Source organism: Ranitomeya imitator, chromosome 1, assembly GCF_032444005.1.
Source record: "Ranitomeya imitator isolate aRanImi1 chromosome 1, aRanImi1.pri, whole genome shotgun sequence".
NCBI lineage: Eukaryota > Metazoa > Chordata > Amphibia > Anura > Dendrobatidae > Ranitomeya > Ranitomeya imitator.
In genome coordinates, this window is record NC_091282.1 from 1,052,929,764 (window position 1) to 1,052,948,466 (window position 18,703).

The following is an 18,703-nucleotide window of genomic DNA, read 5'->3' on the forward strand; positions in this document are numbered from 1 at the left end:
CATCTGACATCTTCTGACATCATTGGTTGGCTGGCTGTGCCTGTGCGTCCGCCCTGCCCGACACAACGCCCCTCGTTGTCTCATATATTTTGACTGCGAGGGTGTGATTGATGGGCACGAGCAGTGCATATGTTCCCCTGTCTTCACTCCCCTCCTTCCGCCTTCTTCTGACTGTGCGGCCTCATGGCCGCGGCATGCGATAAGAGATCAGCTGAGGCCGCCCAGTCTGAAGCAGGTGTAAGGACATGTGTGAGCGGCGAACATATTTACTGCACAAGGCCACGAATCCCAGCACCGCAGTGTGACTTTAGGAAAAGGCACTGTGGGTCTGGGATTTATGGCCATCGTTAACCGCACCGGCCAACATGAAATGAGGTCATGAGACGGCCTGCACTAACAGGGTATTGCCAAGGGATAACACAAGAGCGCAGTTTCCTGTACTGCAAATAACAACGGTAAGGAATCTGCGCCCAGCACCTAGGTGTAAATTTGTACACCTGTGCTGCGTCTCCTTAAAAAGACAAGTCACGCCTCCACTACTGTTTGACAGTATAATGGGCTAAATAGTGTACGTGTTTTATTCAGCGTGTGCAAGGAGCAAAATTAAGAGAGCAACCTTTGACTTGTGCATCATTAATGCTGTTCAAGGTGTGGCTCTTGTACCTTGCAACACCTGAGGGGGGGTTAAAGGTTACCTTTGAAATTGGTTCAACTAGGCTTCGGCCTACACTCTGCTCCTCTCCTCCTCCTGCTGACCCTGGGCTATAACACCGCCAGTTGTAGCCTGGAAGTGCTAGCTGCACAGAGAAAAACACCAGCCAATGTGTTAGTGGGGTTCAGCACCGCCAGCTGTTCCCCTGCTGTGTAGCCGGCATCGTGTCCAGCACAAGCCACGCTGGCACAACCGACCAAAAGCTGCCACCAGTGCAGGCTTCGGCCTACACTCTGCTCCTCTCCTCCTCCTGCTGACCCTGGGCTCAAACACCGCTAGTTTTTGCCCGGAACTGCTAGCTGCACAGAGAAAAACACCAGTCAATGTGTCAGTGGGGTTCAGCACCGCCAGCTGTTCCCCCGCTGTGTAGCCGGCATCGTGTCCAGCACAAGCCACGCTGGCACAACTGACCAAAAGCTGCCACCAGTGCAGGCTTCGGCCTACACTCTGCTCCTCTCCTCCTCCTGCTGACCCTGGGCTCAAACACCTCCAGTTTCTGCCCGGAAGTGCTAGCTGCACAGAGAAAAACACCAGCCAATGTGTTAGTGGGGTTCAGCACCGCCAGCTGTTCCCCTGCTGTGTAGCCGGCAACGTGACCTGCAAACGCCACGCAGGCACATGAACTGAAATTAAAGGGAACCTGGCCCCACCCCCCCCAGGTGTTTCTATGTATAACAGCCACCTTGTACAGCAGTACTGCTGCATTTGTACAAGGTGGCTGACTTTTTCTCCTTGCCCACGTGGAACTCAACACGTACAAAATGTGTCTCATTGAGACCATTCCACTGTCCCTGAGGTGTGACTTTCCTTTCTAATGATACGCAGCACCCCCCTTGGTAGCGCTTCCCGTCTTCTGACATTATTGGTTGGCTTGTTGCGCCTGTGCGTCCGCCCTGCCTGAAACAATGCTCCTCGTTGTCTTACTTATTTTGACTGCGAGGGTGTGATTGATGGCCACGAGCAGTGCATATCTTCGCCTGTCTTAACTCATCTCCTTCCGCCTTCTTCGGACTGTGCAGCCTCGTGGCCGCGGCATGCGAGAAGGGATCAGCAGAGGCCGCCCAGTCTGAAGCAGGTGTAAGGACGTGTGTGAGCGGCCAAAATATTTACTGCTCAAGGCCACGAATCCCAGCACCGCAGTGTGACTTTATGAAAAGGCACTGTGGGTCTGGGATTTATGGCCATCGTTAACCGCACCGGCCAACATGAAATGAGGTCATAAGACGGGCAGCTCTAACAGGGCATTGCCAAGGGATAACACAAGAGTGCAGACTCCTGTACAGCAAATAACAACGCTCAGGAAGCTGCGCCAAGCACCAAGGCGTTATTTGGGACACCTGTGCTGCGTCTCCTTAAAAAGCCAAGTCACGCATCCACTACAGTTTGACTGTAGAATGGGCTAAATTGTGTACGTCTTTCATTCAGCGTGTGCAAGTAGACAAATTAATAGAGCAACCTTTCACTTGTGCAGCATTAATACTGCACAAGGTGTGTCTCTTGTACTTTGTAACACCTGAGGGGGGGTTAAAGGTTTCCTTTGAAATTGGTTCAACTAGGCTTCGGCCTACACTCTGCTCCTCTCCTCCTCCTCCTGCTTCACCACGGGCTCTAACATCGCTAGTTTTTGCCCGCAAGTGCTAGCTGCACAGAGAAAAACACCCGCCATTGTGTTAGTGGGGTTCAGCAGCGCCAGCTGTTCCCACACTGTGTAGCCGGCAAAGTGTCCTGCAAATGCAACGCTGACACAAAGCTGCCTCCAGTGCAGGCTTCGGCCTACACTCTGCTCCCCCTGCTTACCCTTTGCTCCAGCACCGCTAGTTGGGGCTCTAGGAAGACAATCTTTAATAGGCAACGCATCTGGGTTCCAGCACCGCCAGCTGGTTCTCGGCAGTGTTTTTGTCACGGGTACTCCCTCGTGCCCAGCCTGGTTCCAGCACCGTCAGCTGTTTCCGGGTACTGTCAAACTCACAGAGACACCTATGCGTTGCCCCGTCGTGTTGCGGTCGGGTTAGCCAACTCCAGGGTGCCTCCAGTTTAGGAGCTTCCTATGTGGGCTGCGTGAACTGGTAGTCAAGGCTGGTTCTGTAGTGCCAGTAGGCCCAGCTCCCCCTGTAGGACTGTTGGGGTTCGGTAACTGCAGCTGCCTCGCGGCCTAGCTGTTTTCTCCTCTCCTGTGGACCTTCAGGTCCACCACCTGGTTCCAGCACCGTCAGCTGGTTCTCGGCAGTGTCTTTTGCTCTTGTACCTTCTGCTCCCCATCCTGGTTCCAGTACCGTCAGCTGGTTCCGGGGAGAGCCTTTGGCTTAGGTGCCTCCTTCTGGGTATCCAAGTTCCACCAACGTCAGGTGGTCCTTGGTAGTGCTTTCGGGCACGGGTACCTCCTGCTTAGTAACCGGGTTCCAGTAACGTCAGCTGGTCCTCGGTAGTTCCATTGGCTCTTGGACCTTCGGCTACCCATCCGGGTTCCAGTACCGTCAGCTGGTTCTCGGCAGTGTCTTTTGCTCTTGTACCTTCTGCTCCCCATCCTGGTTCCAGTACCATCAGCTGGTTCCGGGCAGAGCCTTTGGCTTAGGTGCCTCCTTCTGGGTATCCGAGTTCCGCCAACGTCAGGCGGTCCTTGGTAGTGCTTTTTAGCACGGGTACCTCCTGCTTAGTAACCGGGTTCCAGTAACGTCAGCTGGTCCTCGGTAGTTCCATAGGCTCTTGGACCTTCGGGTAGCCATCCGAGTTCCAGTTCCATCAGCTGGTTCTTGGCATTTTCTCAGCCTTCTTGTACCTTCTGCTACATTTCCAAGTTGAAGACCCTAAAGTCGACGACCCGGAAGACCACCCCGATGACGACGACGACGACCCGGAAGACCACCCCGATGACGACGACGACGATGGCGGAGACGACGACGGCGGAGACGACAACGGCTGAGACGACGACGGCGGAGATGACGACACTGGAGACGACGACCCTGGAGACGACGACATGGAAGACCGAGAAGCAGAAGAACAACAGGCTGCAGAACAAAGAGCAGAAGAACATTAAGCATAAGACTTAATATCAGAGCAAAAGATATTATCTAAATTATATGCAGAAGAAGACTAAGCAGTGTATGGGGGTGAGTCCGTTCCTCCTCGTGGTGCCCCTGGATAAAGCCTGATGCTGCAGGCCAAACTGAACGCGGACAAATGTAACTTTTGTGACTGGCAGAATGGAAGGTGTAATCTTCCAACTTTTATAGATAACAACTACGGGAATGCCTGTCACAAATGAGAATATGATGAAGAAGTAGAATAGGAAAAATAATAACAGTGGAATAAAAAGAATATGTAGAATAGGAGGAATAATAATAGTTGAATAAAATGAATATGAAGAATGTAATCAAAAAAAAAAAAAAAAGGTAAAGGATGAAGAAGAAGATGAATAAGGTGAAGAAGAAGTTGATGTCAAAGATGCTGATGATGATGAAGATGAAAGTGTGGGAAAAGAAAAAAAAAAAAAGAAAAAAAAGAAGGGGAAGGGCGTGGAATAGTGAAACATCAATATCTGACAAAATAAAAAAAAAATTTACATAGTCAATATCTTTGTCACTCCGAACGTCTTAAAAAAAAACAAAAAACATGCTATTCTATTTGATTGGGATAAACCTCTATGACTTTAATGTCTCCGCCACCTCCCCAAATACATCCGGCATTATTCTTAGTTGTTTTCCTTCATGTAGAATGAACCTACAAGGCAAGAAAGGGTTTATTTTAATTCCGATATTTTGGTCCCATTGACTTGCATTGGGATCGGGTATCGGTATCGGCGATATCCGATATTTTTTGAATATCGGCCGATCCTATCCGATACCGATACTTTCCGATATCGGAAGGTATCGCTCAACACTATTTATTACTATATACCTTTTTTATGATCTTTTGTATTAGTTTACGTATCTATAGCCTCTCTATGTAACCAATCAGTGTTTACACCCACTCCCTCTTTATTACTTTATATACATATATATTATATATACCTCTTATAAATTTTTTTGTTTTTATGTTTCGTTACAGCATGTTGTACATGCTTTTTTAATCCACTGTTGTACAACCATGTATTGTTATGTTTTATTTAAATAAAATTTATATGTTGTTATATTACTTTTCTGGATACTTTCTTTTGGGTTTATATGTTGTTTTTGTAGTATCTAGTTTTCTATTTAAAGGCATTTTTGGTATTTCTTTTCTATGTAGGTTTATTTAATGTTCCCTATGGCCTGCTGGCACTTTGTGCTTGTCACACCTCTTAACAGTATGGGTGTCTTGAGAACACCGATTCTATTAACAACATAGCAGACAATGCGGCCCATGACAAGACAGGCCCTTCTGGCATTTGCCAGAATTGCCCAATGGCCAGTCCGGCCCTGGGTGCCACGCAGCTCTAGTCTGACTTTTTCCGGACACTAGTGGCTATTTTTATCTTTGTGTATTGTCTTTTTTCTGTACAATAAACTTCATATTTTGTTCTATATACGTCTTTTTTTGCGTATATGTTCTCATGCTTATTGACGTAGAACTACTAATTTTGTCCTATCTTTGAACGCCTCTATTTTTGTCTATTTTTTATAGATTATTGACTTTTCATTGTGCGTTTAGTGAGGTTTCTCCTTTTGTTACTACTTGTTAGCAGAGTGTGTACTTCTTGTTCTTAGACAGTACACTTTTTGTTAGCACACGGTGTTCCTATTGTTAACAGCATGGGTTCTGCTATTTAGCAGAGGGTGTTCATCTTACTAGTAGAAGGTGTACTTCCTGTTAGGTGAAGAGTTGATTCGCGTCAGTAAAAGTTGTATGTCTTGTTACCAAAGGATATACTTCTTGTTAGTAGAGGGTGTTCTTATTGCTAGCAGCAGGTGTATTTCTATTCAGCAGAGGGTTCTTACTAGTTGAGGGTGTACTTCAGGTTAGATGAAGTTGTGCTTCTTGTAGGTGAATATGTACTTCTTGTTGGCATTTGATGTACTTTTTGTTAATAAATGGTGCACTTCTAGTTACTACAACGTGTTAGTAGTGGGTGTGCTTTGTTAGTAGAATATATATCTCCTGTTAGTGGAGGAAGTACTTTTTATTAGCAAATGTTGAGACCTCTTTGTTAGGAGAAGGTGTACTTCCTTTTAGCAAAGGTGTACTTATTGTTAAAAGGTGTAAGAATAGAATGTACGTCTTGCTAATTTTGTTAATTGAAAGAGTAACTCTTGTTAGTAGAGGGTATACTTCTTTTTAGCGGAAGTCATACAGCTTGTTAGTAGAGGGTGTACTTGTTAATAGAAAATGTACAGGTGCTTCTCACAAAATTAGAATATCATCAAAAAGTTAATTTATTTCAGTTCTTCAATTTAAAAAGTGAAACTCATATTATGTACTCATTACAAACAGAGTGATCTATTTCAAGTGTTTATTTCTGTAGCTCAAAAGTCATTGTCTCAGTAAATTTGAATAATTAACAAAAAAAACCTGCAAAGGCTTCCTAAGCTTTTAAAAAGGTCCCTTAGTCTGTTTCAGTAGGCTCCACAATTATGGGGAAGACTGCTGACTTGACAGCTGTCCAGAAGGCAGTCATTGACACCTGATTGTCATCTGCTAGTGTAGGTCCACTGTGTTTTATCAAGACCAAGTTCAGCACAGCCATCTATTAAGAAATTTTAGAGCACTTCATCCTTCCCTCTGCCGACAAGTTTTTTGGAGATGGAAATTTAATTCTCCAGCAGGACTTGGCACCTGTCTACACTGCCAGAAATACCAATACCTGGTTTAAAAACAAGAATATCACTGTCCTTGATTGGTCAGCAAACTCGCCTGACCTTAACCACATAGAGAATCTATGGGGTATTGTCAAGAGGAAGATGAGAGACACCAGACCCAACAATGCAGATGAGCTGAAGGCTGCTATCAAGCAACCTGGGCTTCCAAAACACCTCAGTTGTGACACAGGCTGATTGCCTCCATGCCACGCCACATTGATGCAGTAATTGATGCAAAAGGAGCACCAATCAAGTATTGAGTGCATTTACTGAACATACATTTCAGTAGGCCAACATTTCAAATTTTAAAATCATTTTTCAAGCTGGTGTTATAAAGTATTCTAATTTACTGAGCTAATGACTTTTGGGTTTTCATTGGCTGTAAGCCATAATCATCAACATTAACAGAAATAAACACTTGAAATAGTTCACTCTGTTTGTAATGACTCTATATAATGAGTTTCACTTTTTGTATTGAAGAACTGAAATAAATAAAACTTTTTGATGATATTCTAATTTTGCGAGAAGCACCTGTACCTCATGTTAGTGGAAGATGTACTTGCTGTTAGCAGAGGGTGTACTTCCTGTTAGCAGAGGGTGTACTTCCTTTTAGCAGAGAGTGTACTTCCTGTTAGCAGAGGGTGTACTTCCTGTTAGCAGAGGGTGTACTTCCTGTTAGCAGAGGGTGTACTTTTTATTAGTAGAAGGTGCACTTAATGTTAGTAGAAAGAGCACTTCTTGTTTGAAGATGGTGAACATCTGACTCACAGAGGATATACTTTGTGTAGTAGAAGGTATACTTATTATTATAAGAGGGTGTAGTTCTCGTTAGTACAGAGTATACTTATTGTTAGTAGAGGGTGTAGTTCTTGTTAGGAGAAGATGTACCTCCTGTAGTTTTGACTGTGTACTCACTGTTAATGTTTAATAATGTATAATTCTACATTTCTTTCTTTTCTCATTTACAGTATGGCTTTGTCAACCATGCCTTGGAGCTACTGGTGATAAGGAACTATGGGGAAGAAGTATGGGAAGATATCAAGTAAGTCGTTAAGTTGTTAACAGGATCTTCTTTATATCTACTATCCATATTTTGTAATGTTTTTCTTGTTTCAAAAATTATGAACACATTTGTTGAAATGTTAATATAGCAGACCTAGTGTTATCAATTGGCACAGCATCCCTTGATAGGTTATCGGTAGTTTCCCACAGGAATTCAGGCTAGCTGAAGTTACTTTTAAAGCATATTGTAACATTTTAACACCAAAGTGTATTTTGAATATGGAACTAAGCAACTTAAAACAATAGATACATCACCTTACTAATGTAATGGCCCTACCATCCAGTAGCTACATTCATACAGTTAGGTCCAGAAATATTTGGACAGTGGTAGAATCTCCGTTATTTGGGCTCTGTATTCTGCTATTTTTGATTTAAAATGAAACAACTGAGATGCAATTGTAGTGTAGACTGACGTACGTTTGGCATTATTTCCATCTGTACTGTGAATCGCCATCCAATAAACCTTGCTGCATTTGTTCAATCTGAGCAGAAATGCAGTTGTCGAATACCTACCAATCATGCATTTATTTCAGGTCCCCTGGTTAGGTAATACAAATAGAGAAACCCTTTTAAGGCCTTTAAAGAGGCGGGTAATTCACTTTTAATGTGGACCTATTGACAATTTTGCAAGTTGATTGTTCTTAAAGTTCTTTGCTCTTTAAAGTTTCAGTTATTGATGGCAGTGCCCCTTATTTACAGGAAAGCATATGATTGCAACAGACAGTGAATGTTATCATCAGTACAACATACATAATGAAATGACATAGTTCCTTAACCTCTTAATGACAGAGACAATTTTGATTTTAATGACCAGGCCGAATTTTACAAATCTGACCAGTGTAACTTTATGTGGCAATAACTATGGAATGCTTCAATATATGTACAAAATAATTAATAAATAACATTTCACATATGTCTACTTTACATCTGCATAATTTTTCAAACTTCATTTTATTTTCTTAAGATCTTAGAAGGGTTAAAAGTTTAGCAGCAATTTTTCATTTTTTTCCAAAAATTTACAAAACTTATTTCTTTAGGGACCTAGTCAGATTTAAAGTGAATCTGTCATGTGAAAACAAACTGTTACTCCTCTGATATGGGGTTATTCTGCAGGTTACTAATGTTTTGAACCTACCCGGCACCCGCACTTACACCCACCAGTGTTGGAAGGAAATTAACTTTATTCCTCTTAGTAGTGTTTGAGTTTCAGTCACTGGGGCAGCGCCGAAGCTGGTTCAATGACTATTCTGCATATAGAGAGCGGAAGCCTACTGGATCGCCCCCGTAGGGCAGTGTGGTACTCGGTACCGGGTCCTTCGGTTCTCAAGGGGAATGTGACGGTGGCTGACCTGTCCGTGGCCCAAGGGACGTCGGTTGAAAATAGAGGGGAAGGTCTTTAAAGGGAAAATGTTCGTGATGCCACCTGTGGTTTTCGGTCAAGGTGACCGACTCTGCTTAGGGGTCCGCTGGGGTGATGTTATGGCAGTTAGTTGGTTTACCTTCCCACAGGTGAAGTATGTCCCCAGGGCTTCCCAGTGTGAAGATGATGGATGGTGTGAGGCACAGTGAAGAATGAGGACACAAGGTTGCAGTCTCTCTACCTTTACTGAAGGCTTCAACGTCCACAGTCCAGAGCACCAGATCACAGGGTAGGCAGAGTCCGGCCGGTCTGAAGGCAAATCCAGAGTCCCCTTATCCAGGTGGAAATCAGTAGCCTTCCTCTAGGGCCTGGATGTTGTAGTACCTTACTGCTGAGCCTCTCATAAGATCCTCACAACTGTTGTTGGTGTTCTAGATGTTATGTCTCTCTCTCTCTGTCCCCCAGATGGATAGGAACAACCCGTATGGCCTGAGGCTTTTTACAGGGCCCCCACAAGTTGCCACCGTGCCTCCTGGGTATAGGTCGGGCAGGTAACGTAGAATTATCTGTCCTGCCAGTCTCTGAAGTAAAACGTAGAGATCCTTACTCCCTCGGTGTTCCGGCTACCGGATTTCTGCGCCTCAAAAGGAAGCAGCCTGCTCCTGGCTGTTCTCCCTCCGATATTCCTCTCCTGTGCTCTGCTTTACTGCACATTCTCTTCAATATGCTCACTTTAGTGTTTTCTTCCAGGAGCTGCAGCACTTCAGGCTCCAGGACTCCTTCCTCTCCCTCTGTCTTCCTGACAGGATCTGAACTCTGGACCCCTTTTCCCTCCAGATCAGGATGTTTTATAGGGGAGTTCACCTAAAGCAGGCTTAGAGCTCCCCCTTCTGGTCTGGAGTGTGAACATGTTGCATGCATTGTGTTTACCTGGCAAAGAGATCTCCTTTATTGCCTTCAGATGTAACATCACTCCCCCTAGAGGAGAATGATATTACTGCAATGACCAGGACCCTGGGGCACTGCACTACCATGCCCCCGACATTTAGTGACAGCCAGCCCTAGTGCTGAGCAAGTCAGTCAGTGCGGGGAGCGTGGTTACAGCTTCCGCTTTCTATATTCTGAGCAGAGATTGTGTAATAAGCAGGTAATGGGATGCAGTAACACAAATGATGCAGAACAGAATTTAACTATATTTAATCTCTTAACAGTAAGGATTTCCTCTCAGGGAGATAACAGGCAAAAAAGGAAATGCAACAGTTAAACGTTATAACAAGTGGTTAAGTAGACTTTTGTTAAGGCCAGGATCACACATACGCAACATACGGATGAGTCTCACAGGTGAAAACCCAGCTCTGGCTCCAGCACTCCGGAGCGGAGCGTGCGGCCGCATAGCAATACATGGAGCTGCACGCTCCGTTCCGGAGTGCCGGCGCCAGAGCTGGGTTTTCACCTACGAGACTCGGCCGTATCTCGCATATGTGTGATCCCGGCTTAACAGTTTCACTTATCGTGGCTTCACAGCTCGTCACTTGCTGGAGGTCTCGAGGGTAAAGCAACGCCAGCAGCAGTCGACATGTCGTCTTCAGGCATTTCCGCCCTGTACACGATCCTGCTTCTGGCGGCAGCGGGCGGTCTCCGGTTTTGCCCGCTGAGCCCTTAGTCCCTATAACTGCAGAGTAAAAGGATAAAGCATTCCGCAAAGTTCAACTTGACATGTGTCTCTCTGAGCAGCCACCGACACCTGAATAGCTGCTCGGCCTGTGCTTCTCTGTGTGTCAGCCATCACCCGGAAGTTCACTCTGCAATGCTCTGCCTGGTGCGCGTTACCCTGCGTGCTCGCCGATATCAGTAAGACTCTCATGCAGCCACCCTGTCTCTGCACGCTGCGGCCTAACGTACCCCTCTCTGTGGCTGCGATCTGTACCTGCTCAACGTTCCGATGGGAAGACCTCCCCTGTTCCCGCTCAGCACCTTTTTGCTTACTGTCCCTGGCCATGCCCCTTTCACCTAGGTTACCGGCTCGCTCCGGCTGCAATTGCCTTCCCTCCAGCAACAGGAGGAGAGGGCCCAGGAGTTCCGAACTCAGTACTTCAGCAGCCTGGTCCTCCCTTCTATAAATGAACCAGCTCCAGCGCTGTCCCCATGACTGATACCGGTATGTTACAGGAAGCAATAAAGTACATTTCCTCCCAGCAGCGAGGGTCTAAGTGCCAGCACCAGGCAGGTTCAAACCGTTATTTATCTGCAGATTAACCCCATATCTGCAGGTTAATAGTGCTTTTTCACAGGACATGTTCCCTTTATATGGACTTTGAGGGACCTATATATTAGACAGTCCCCAAAAGTAATACCATTTTAAAAACCACACCCCTCACATACTTCAAAACTGCTATCAGGAAATTTGGTAACCACACAGGAGTTAAATGAACAAAATAGCAGACCACAAACTACAAAATAAAAATTGTATATAGAAAATATAAATAAAATATAAAATAAAAAATGTAATCATATAGCTGCTAAAGCATATGAATGGCAAACCATTCGGATAACTAGTAGAAAAACTAGACCCCAGAAATGAAAATCAAACATAAAAAATAAATAAAGAATGATGTTTCAAATAACGAAAGGCAAGTATGGTATAACAATATAATATATCTTTATTGAATTATAAAGGATGGCACTATAAAAGTGTGCCTGTGCTTGGAGGCATAAATATATATAGAAATTATGTGCTATCAAAATGGCCTATAAAAAGGAACTATTCCAATGTCTATAGCATAAAAACGTGAGCGGACACAACAGAAGGTAGATTTACAATATTAATATACAACCACTTCATCACCTGGACCTAAGGCGTGCAAAGATGCATGTAAATATACCTATATGCCTGTGATCACAGAAGGAAAATAAAAATTAAATAAAAACAAAAAAAGTTATATGTTGCAGAATAAAATCAAAAAAGTGCACCGTGCTGGTAATAATATACCCACTATGTAATATATATATATAAATGTGTATTACATCACAACTATGTGTGTGATGCTAAAAAAGTGCATCAGTGCAATATAAACAGCTGGAAACGTATAATATATCCAAACAAATGACTAAATGTGTGTGAGAAACCAAAAAATCCGTCTGTGGAAACAGCACAATATGTGCCTAAACCCTGCATCAGAGTCCGCCCGGTTCCAAGTGATATATATGTTAACAAAAATGCCCTAATAACGACAATAGGTCACTACCTGTCACGGTCCGTTCACTCCAAGCACAGCGCACCCCGACGCGCGTTTCGGATATACTCCTTCGTCAGGGGGTGTTGTGCAGGAGGGACCGGAGGCTTATATATACACACAGCAACGCCAATGAACGGAGCAGGCGCACAATGGCGCATGCGCGACCAGGAGGACCCGGAAGTGTGCAGCGCCGGCGTCACGTAACCCGGCAGCAAAGGATCGCTGTCCAGGCAACCAAGACGCCGGATGCACACATCCCGGGACACAGGCAGCGCACGCGCACAGCGGCCGCCCACAGCCATGGGCATGTAGGTAAGAGATGTTATACATAAAAAGAAAACAAACAAAACAAAAAAGGAGACCCCAGTAAATGTACCTGCGATGATGCCAAAGTACTGCAGCAACTAATTAAACATACATTCCAAGTACCCACGGATACCAAAAAGAAAAAATAATAAATAAATAAAAAAGGAGGACATAAAAAAGGAGGACATAAAAAAACAATACACATTACACATCCGTGGGTCCGTATCCCCTAAATAGCATCAATTGTATAAGCTGCATAAACTACATAATTGAAACATGGACAATATTGAAAAAGTATATATATGGGCCATAGGATAGCACGAAAAATCACAGAAATGATGCATAAATACACAAAATAAAATACAAAAATACACAAAAACCATATAATATAATATTCCATACTACTGAAGATGGTCTTAGTGGTAATATAGTAGAAATCCATTTTAATTGGCCAACGTATTGGAAAACAGATAATTAAACTGATCCCGAAGGTCCATACGGAATATATTCATGTGATAAAAAGTCCATTCACAAAAAGCGACTTGTTTCATGCACCAGAAGGTACTGGATGAACACCTTCATAATGATTCCAAAGACAAATATTTAATATATACAACTCTAAAATAGAAAAGAAAGACAAGTGATCAAAATTAGTACAAATGAACAATGTTATATATATAGAAATACAACCTACATGCAAAATTTAAAAAAATATATAAAAATATATATATAAAAATTCAAAAGAAGTGTGTACAAGGTACAATAACTTATCATCACATATACTGATATAAAACTCTACACTACATATATACATATATACATACATATATATATATATATACACGCATATATAAAAACACATGCAATATAGATAAAAAATATATAAAAAAAAATATACAATATAATATAAAATATAAAAAATTCCATAAGGAAAATGTAAAATATATATATATATTTCCAATCAGTATACATCCTGTACACACACACAAGAATATAACTAGAAAACGTGTATAAAAATTTTTTATATAGAAATGTAATATATTAAAACCGGTCACAGAAAAAGTTCACAGAAACGAGGCAAAATTAAAATTCTCATTAAGACCTAGAGGTGAAACAGTTTTAAGGGTCCAAATCCACTTGGATTCCAATCTCGCGAGAGGTACACTGATCTTCCCCCCTCTCATAGTTGGTTTAATGGCATCAATCCCAATAATCCGTAATAAAGTAGCATCTGAATTATGGTATAATTTAAAATGCTTAGGGAGGGTTTTTAAAAACGACAAATCCCTAACTTCTTTAGCAGCAATAATCCCCAGGACATGTTCCCGAACCCTGATTTTTAATTGTCGTGTAGTCAGACCCACGTAAATTAGCGCACAGGGGCAGGTGGCATAATATACCACCGCCTTCGTGGTACAGGTTATAGAAGACTTAATTTTAAAGGTATTCAGGCCATCGGAACTGATGAATTCAGTGGCTTTAGCCACATTTGGACAAGCCACGCATTTCCCACACGGGCGACAACCAACGGAAGGTTTAAAATCAGATAAGAAGGTTTTGTTTTCGTTCACATAATGGCTCTTGACCAACTTGTCCCCTAAATTCATAGATCTTCTGAATGTTATACTTGGTTTCTCACCGATATATTGGGAGAGCACAGGATCAGTCAAGAGAATAGGCCACGATTTCTCCAAAAGTTGTCTCATCAGATCTGCCTGGCCATGAAATTGTGTAATATATCTGACCAGTTTGTTTGATTTGGTGGGTTTTGTAGAATACAACGCTTGGTGCCTAGTGGTATTTTTCGCACGATTGTAAGCCCTTTTGATGGAACGATGGCTATAGCCTCTATCTAAAAATCTCACTTTGAGATCAGCAGCTTGTTTCTCAAAGTCAATGTCTGAGGAGCAAATCCTGCGGAGACGCAAAAATTGGCCAATGGGTATAGAACGAATCATTGCAGGTGGGTGTGACGATGAGGCGTGTAAAAAAGAATTGACCGCTGTATCCTTACGATATAAGTCAGTCAACAGACAGTCATCCGCGCCCCTAAAAACCATCACGTCCAAAAATTCAATTTGATCCCTGTTGGCATGGTGGGTTAACCGAATATTGTAGTTATTACAATTTAGCAGTACCATAAATTCGTCAAGTGCCTCCACGGAACCCTGCCAGATCAGAAATATGTCGTCAATGTACCGTGCCCAAAAGAGAACACGGTCCATTGGCGACAGATGATCTGACAGGAAGAGGTCCCTCTCCCACAGCCCCAGGAAGAGATTAGCATAGGCGGGCGCAAAAGACGCCCCCATTGCTGTCCCCTGGAGCTGTAGGTAGAGGGACCCCTTAAAAAGAAAAAAATTATGTGACAATGAAAAAGATAAAAGTTGTTCCGTAAAGGCACCAGTGGTCCTAGGTGTGACAGATGAATTCAAAAAGAAACGGGTTGCTCGCAATCCATCCACATGCCGAATATTAGTATACAAGGATTCTATATCACAAGTTACCAATAAAGTATCAGTGCCAATATGGAGACCATCCACACTTTCTTCAAGAAGTCATTGGTGTCCTTGATGTATGATGGTAAAACTTCTACCAATGGTTGCAACTCAAAGTCTATGAATTTATTTACATTTTCCAGGTAGTTGCCGCATCCGGAGATAATGGGCCTCCCAGGGGGCAATGTCTGATTTTTGTGGATTTTTGGCAGCAGATAAAGGGTGGGAATGGATGGTTCGTGGATCTGCAAGGTTGTGAAAAGTTCCTTACTAATCACTTCTTCTTGCTTTGCAATCTCAAGAATATCCAATAACTCTGTCTGAAATTTAGTTAGAGGATTGTAGGTCAATTTCTTATAGCAGACCATGTCGTTCAATTGACGGAATGCCTCTGTCTCATATTGGGATTTTGGCCAAATCACCACATTCCCACCCTTATCCGCCGGCTTATAAACCACATCATGAAGGCCCTGCAATCTTTTCAAAGCTGAGTTTTCTTCCTTAGTTAGATTACTAAACTCCGGGTAGCGGGGAATTTTTTCAAAATCCTTACTAACCGTCCTCACAAAGATGTCAACCGTGGAACATGAAGAGATAGGAGGGAATTTTTTAGACTTCAGTTTAATAGATGGAGGGATCTTACCTCCTGGTGGTGTATCGTGTTCTCGTTGTAGCTCCTCAAGGATAGCTAGCGCCTCCTGTTCCGTCTCTGTTGGGAATAATTTCAAAAGGGTCTCGTCATGAAAGTGTCGCTTAAATATTAGTTTTCTGGCAAAAAGGTGTAAATCCTTTATTGCCAAAAATCTGTCAAATTGTGAAGTAGGACAGAACATGAGACCTTTACATAATAGCTCATTCTCAATGGGTGATATAATATGTGTGCTCAAATTAATTACCTTTAGACCATTCACCTAATTTTCTGGAGAATATCTGAATGATCTCTTTGATGGTGGGAACCGTAGATCCCGTTTACGTTTCGGAGTTGAGTCAATTGTATGTAAACCAGAGACGGAAGAGGAGGCGCCAGAAACATCACTCATAGATAGATTGGATGACACCGATGGAGTCCGGGTTCCAGATGGATTGCGTATATTATCCCCCTGTGGTTGTTTACGCCACCTGTAGATCGTTCCTTGGTTGAAGTCTCTCTGATCCCTCACCAATTTATTGGATTGATTACTTTGTATCTCCTTAACCCATTGGGTGATTAGCTTATCCAACTGTAGATCAATAGTTTTGAGTTGCGAGCAACCCGTTTCTTTTTGAATTCATCTGTCACACCTAGGACCACTGGTGCCTTTACGGAACAACTTTTATCTTTTTCATTGTCACATAATTTTTTTCTTTTTAAGGGGTCCCTCTACCTACAGCTCCAGGGGACAGCAATGGGGGCGTCTTTTGCGCCCGCCTATGCTAATCTCTTCCTGGGGCTGTGGGAGAGGGACCTCTTCCTGTCAGATCATCTGTCGCCAATGGACCGTGTTCTCTTTTGGGCACGGTACATTGACGACATATTTCTGATCTGGCAGGGTTCCGTGGAGGCACTTGACGAATTTATGGTACTGCTAAATTGTAATAACTACAATATTCGGTTAACCCACCATGCCAACAGGGATCAAATTGAATTTTTGGACGTGATGGTTTTTAGGGGCGCGGATGACTGTCTGTTGACTGACTTATATCGTAAGGATACAGCGGTCAATTCTTTTTTACACGCCTCATCGTCACACCCACCTGCAATGATTCGTTCTATACCCATTGGCCAATTTTTGCGTCTCCGCAGGATTTGCTCCTCAGACATTGACTTTGAGAAACAAGCTGCTGATCTCAAAGTGAGATTTTTAGATAGAGGCTATAGCCATCGTTCCATCAAAAGGGCTTACAATCGTGCGAAAAATACCACTAGGCACCAAGCGTTGTATTCTACAAAACCCACCAAATCAAACAAACTGGTCAGATATATTACACAATTTCATGGCCAGGCAGATCTGATGAGACAACTTTTGGAGAAATCGTGGCCTATTCTCTTGACTGATCCTGTGCTCTCCCAATATATCGGTGAGAAACCAAGTATAACATTCAGAAGATCTATGAATTTAGGGGACAAGTTGGTCAAGAGCCATTATGTGAACGAAAACAAAACCTTCTTATCTGATTTTAAACCTTCCGTTGGTTGTCGCCCGTGTGGGAAATGCGTGGCTTGTCCAAATGTGGCTAAAGCCACTGAATTCATCAGTTCCGATGGCCTGAATACCTTTAAAATTAAGTCTTCTATAACCTGTACCACGAAGGCGGTGGTATATTATGCCACCTGCCCCTGTGCGCTAATTTACGTGGGTCTGACTACACGACAATTAAAAATCAGGGTTCGGGAACATGTCCTGGGGATTATTGCTGCTAAAGAAGTTAGGGATTTGTCGTTTTTAAAAACCCTCCCTAAGCATTTTAAATTATACCATAATTCAGATGCTACTTTATTACGGATTATTGGGATTGATGCCATTAAACCAACTATGAGAGGGGGGAAGATCAGTGTACCTCTCGCGAGATTGGAATCCAAGTGGATTTGGACCCTTAAAACTGTTTCACCTCTAGGTCTTAATGAGAATTTTAATTTTGCCTCGTTTCTGTGAACTTTTTCTGTGACCGGTTTTAATATATTACATTTCTATATAAAAAATTTTTATACACGTTTTCTAGTTATATTCTTGTGTGTGTGTACAGGATGTATACTGATTGGAAATATATATATATATTTTACATTTTCCTTATGGAATTTTTTATATTTTATATTATATTGTATATTTTTTTTTATATATTTTTTATCTATATTGCATGTGTTTTTATATATGCGTGTATATATATATATATGTATGTATATATGTATATATGTAGTGTAGAGTTTTATATCAGTATATGTGATGATAAGTTATTGTACCTTGTACACACTTCTTTTGAATTTTTATATATATATTTTTATATATTTTTTTAAATTTTGCATGTAGGTTGTATTTCTATATATATAACATTGTTCATTTGTACTAATTTTGATCACTTGTATTTCTTTTCTATTTTAGAGTTGTATATATTAAATATTTGTCTTTGGAATCATTATGAAGGTGTTCATCCAGTACCTTCTGGTGCATGAAACAAGTCGCTTTTTGTGAATGGACTTTTTATCACATGAATATATTCCGTATGGACCTTCGGGATCAGTTTAATTATCTGTTTTCTAATACGTTGGGCAATTAAAATGGATTTCTACTATATTACCACTAAGACCATCTTCAGTAGTATGGAATATTATATTATATGGTTTTTGTGTATTTTTGTATTTTATTTTGTGTATTTATGCATCATTTCTGTGATTTTTCGTGCTATCCTATGGCCCATATATATACTTTTTCAATATTGTCCATGTTTCAATTATGTAGTTTATGCAGCTTATACAATTGATGCTATTTAGGGGATACGGACCCACGGATGTGTAATGTGTATTGTTTTTTTATGTCCTCCTTTTTTATGTCCTCCTTTTTTATTTATTTATTATTTTTTCTTTTTGGTATCCGTGGGTACTTGGAATGTATGTTTAATTAGTTGCTGCAGTACTTTGGCATCATCGCAGGTACATTTACTGGGGTCTCCTTTTTTGTTTTGTTTGTTTTCTTTTTATGTATAACATCTCTTACCTACATGCCCATGGCTGTGGGCGGCCGCTGTGCGCGTGCGCTGCCTGTGTCCCGGGATGTGTGCATCCG

General features: G+C 42.3%; 1 protein-coding gene across 1 annotated transcript in view; it reads left to right on the plus strand.

Moving 5' to 3' along the window:
- GUCY1B1 (guanylate cyclase 1 soluble subunit beta 1) overlaps positions 1-18,703 on the plus strand; it is a 164,550-nt gene that overhangs the window by 34,451 nt on the left and 111,396 nt on the right. Inside the window, exon 2 of the mRNA XM_069744118.1 lies at positions 7,452-7,525. Within this exon, the coding sequence (XP_069600219.1) occupies positions 7,452-7,525 (74 nt within the window). The remainder of the gene's footprint in view (positions 1-7,451; positions 7,526-18,703) is intronic.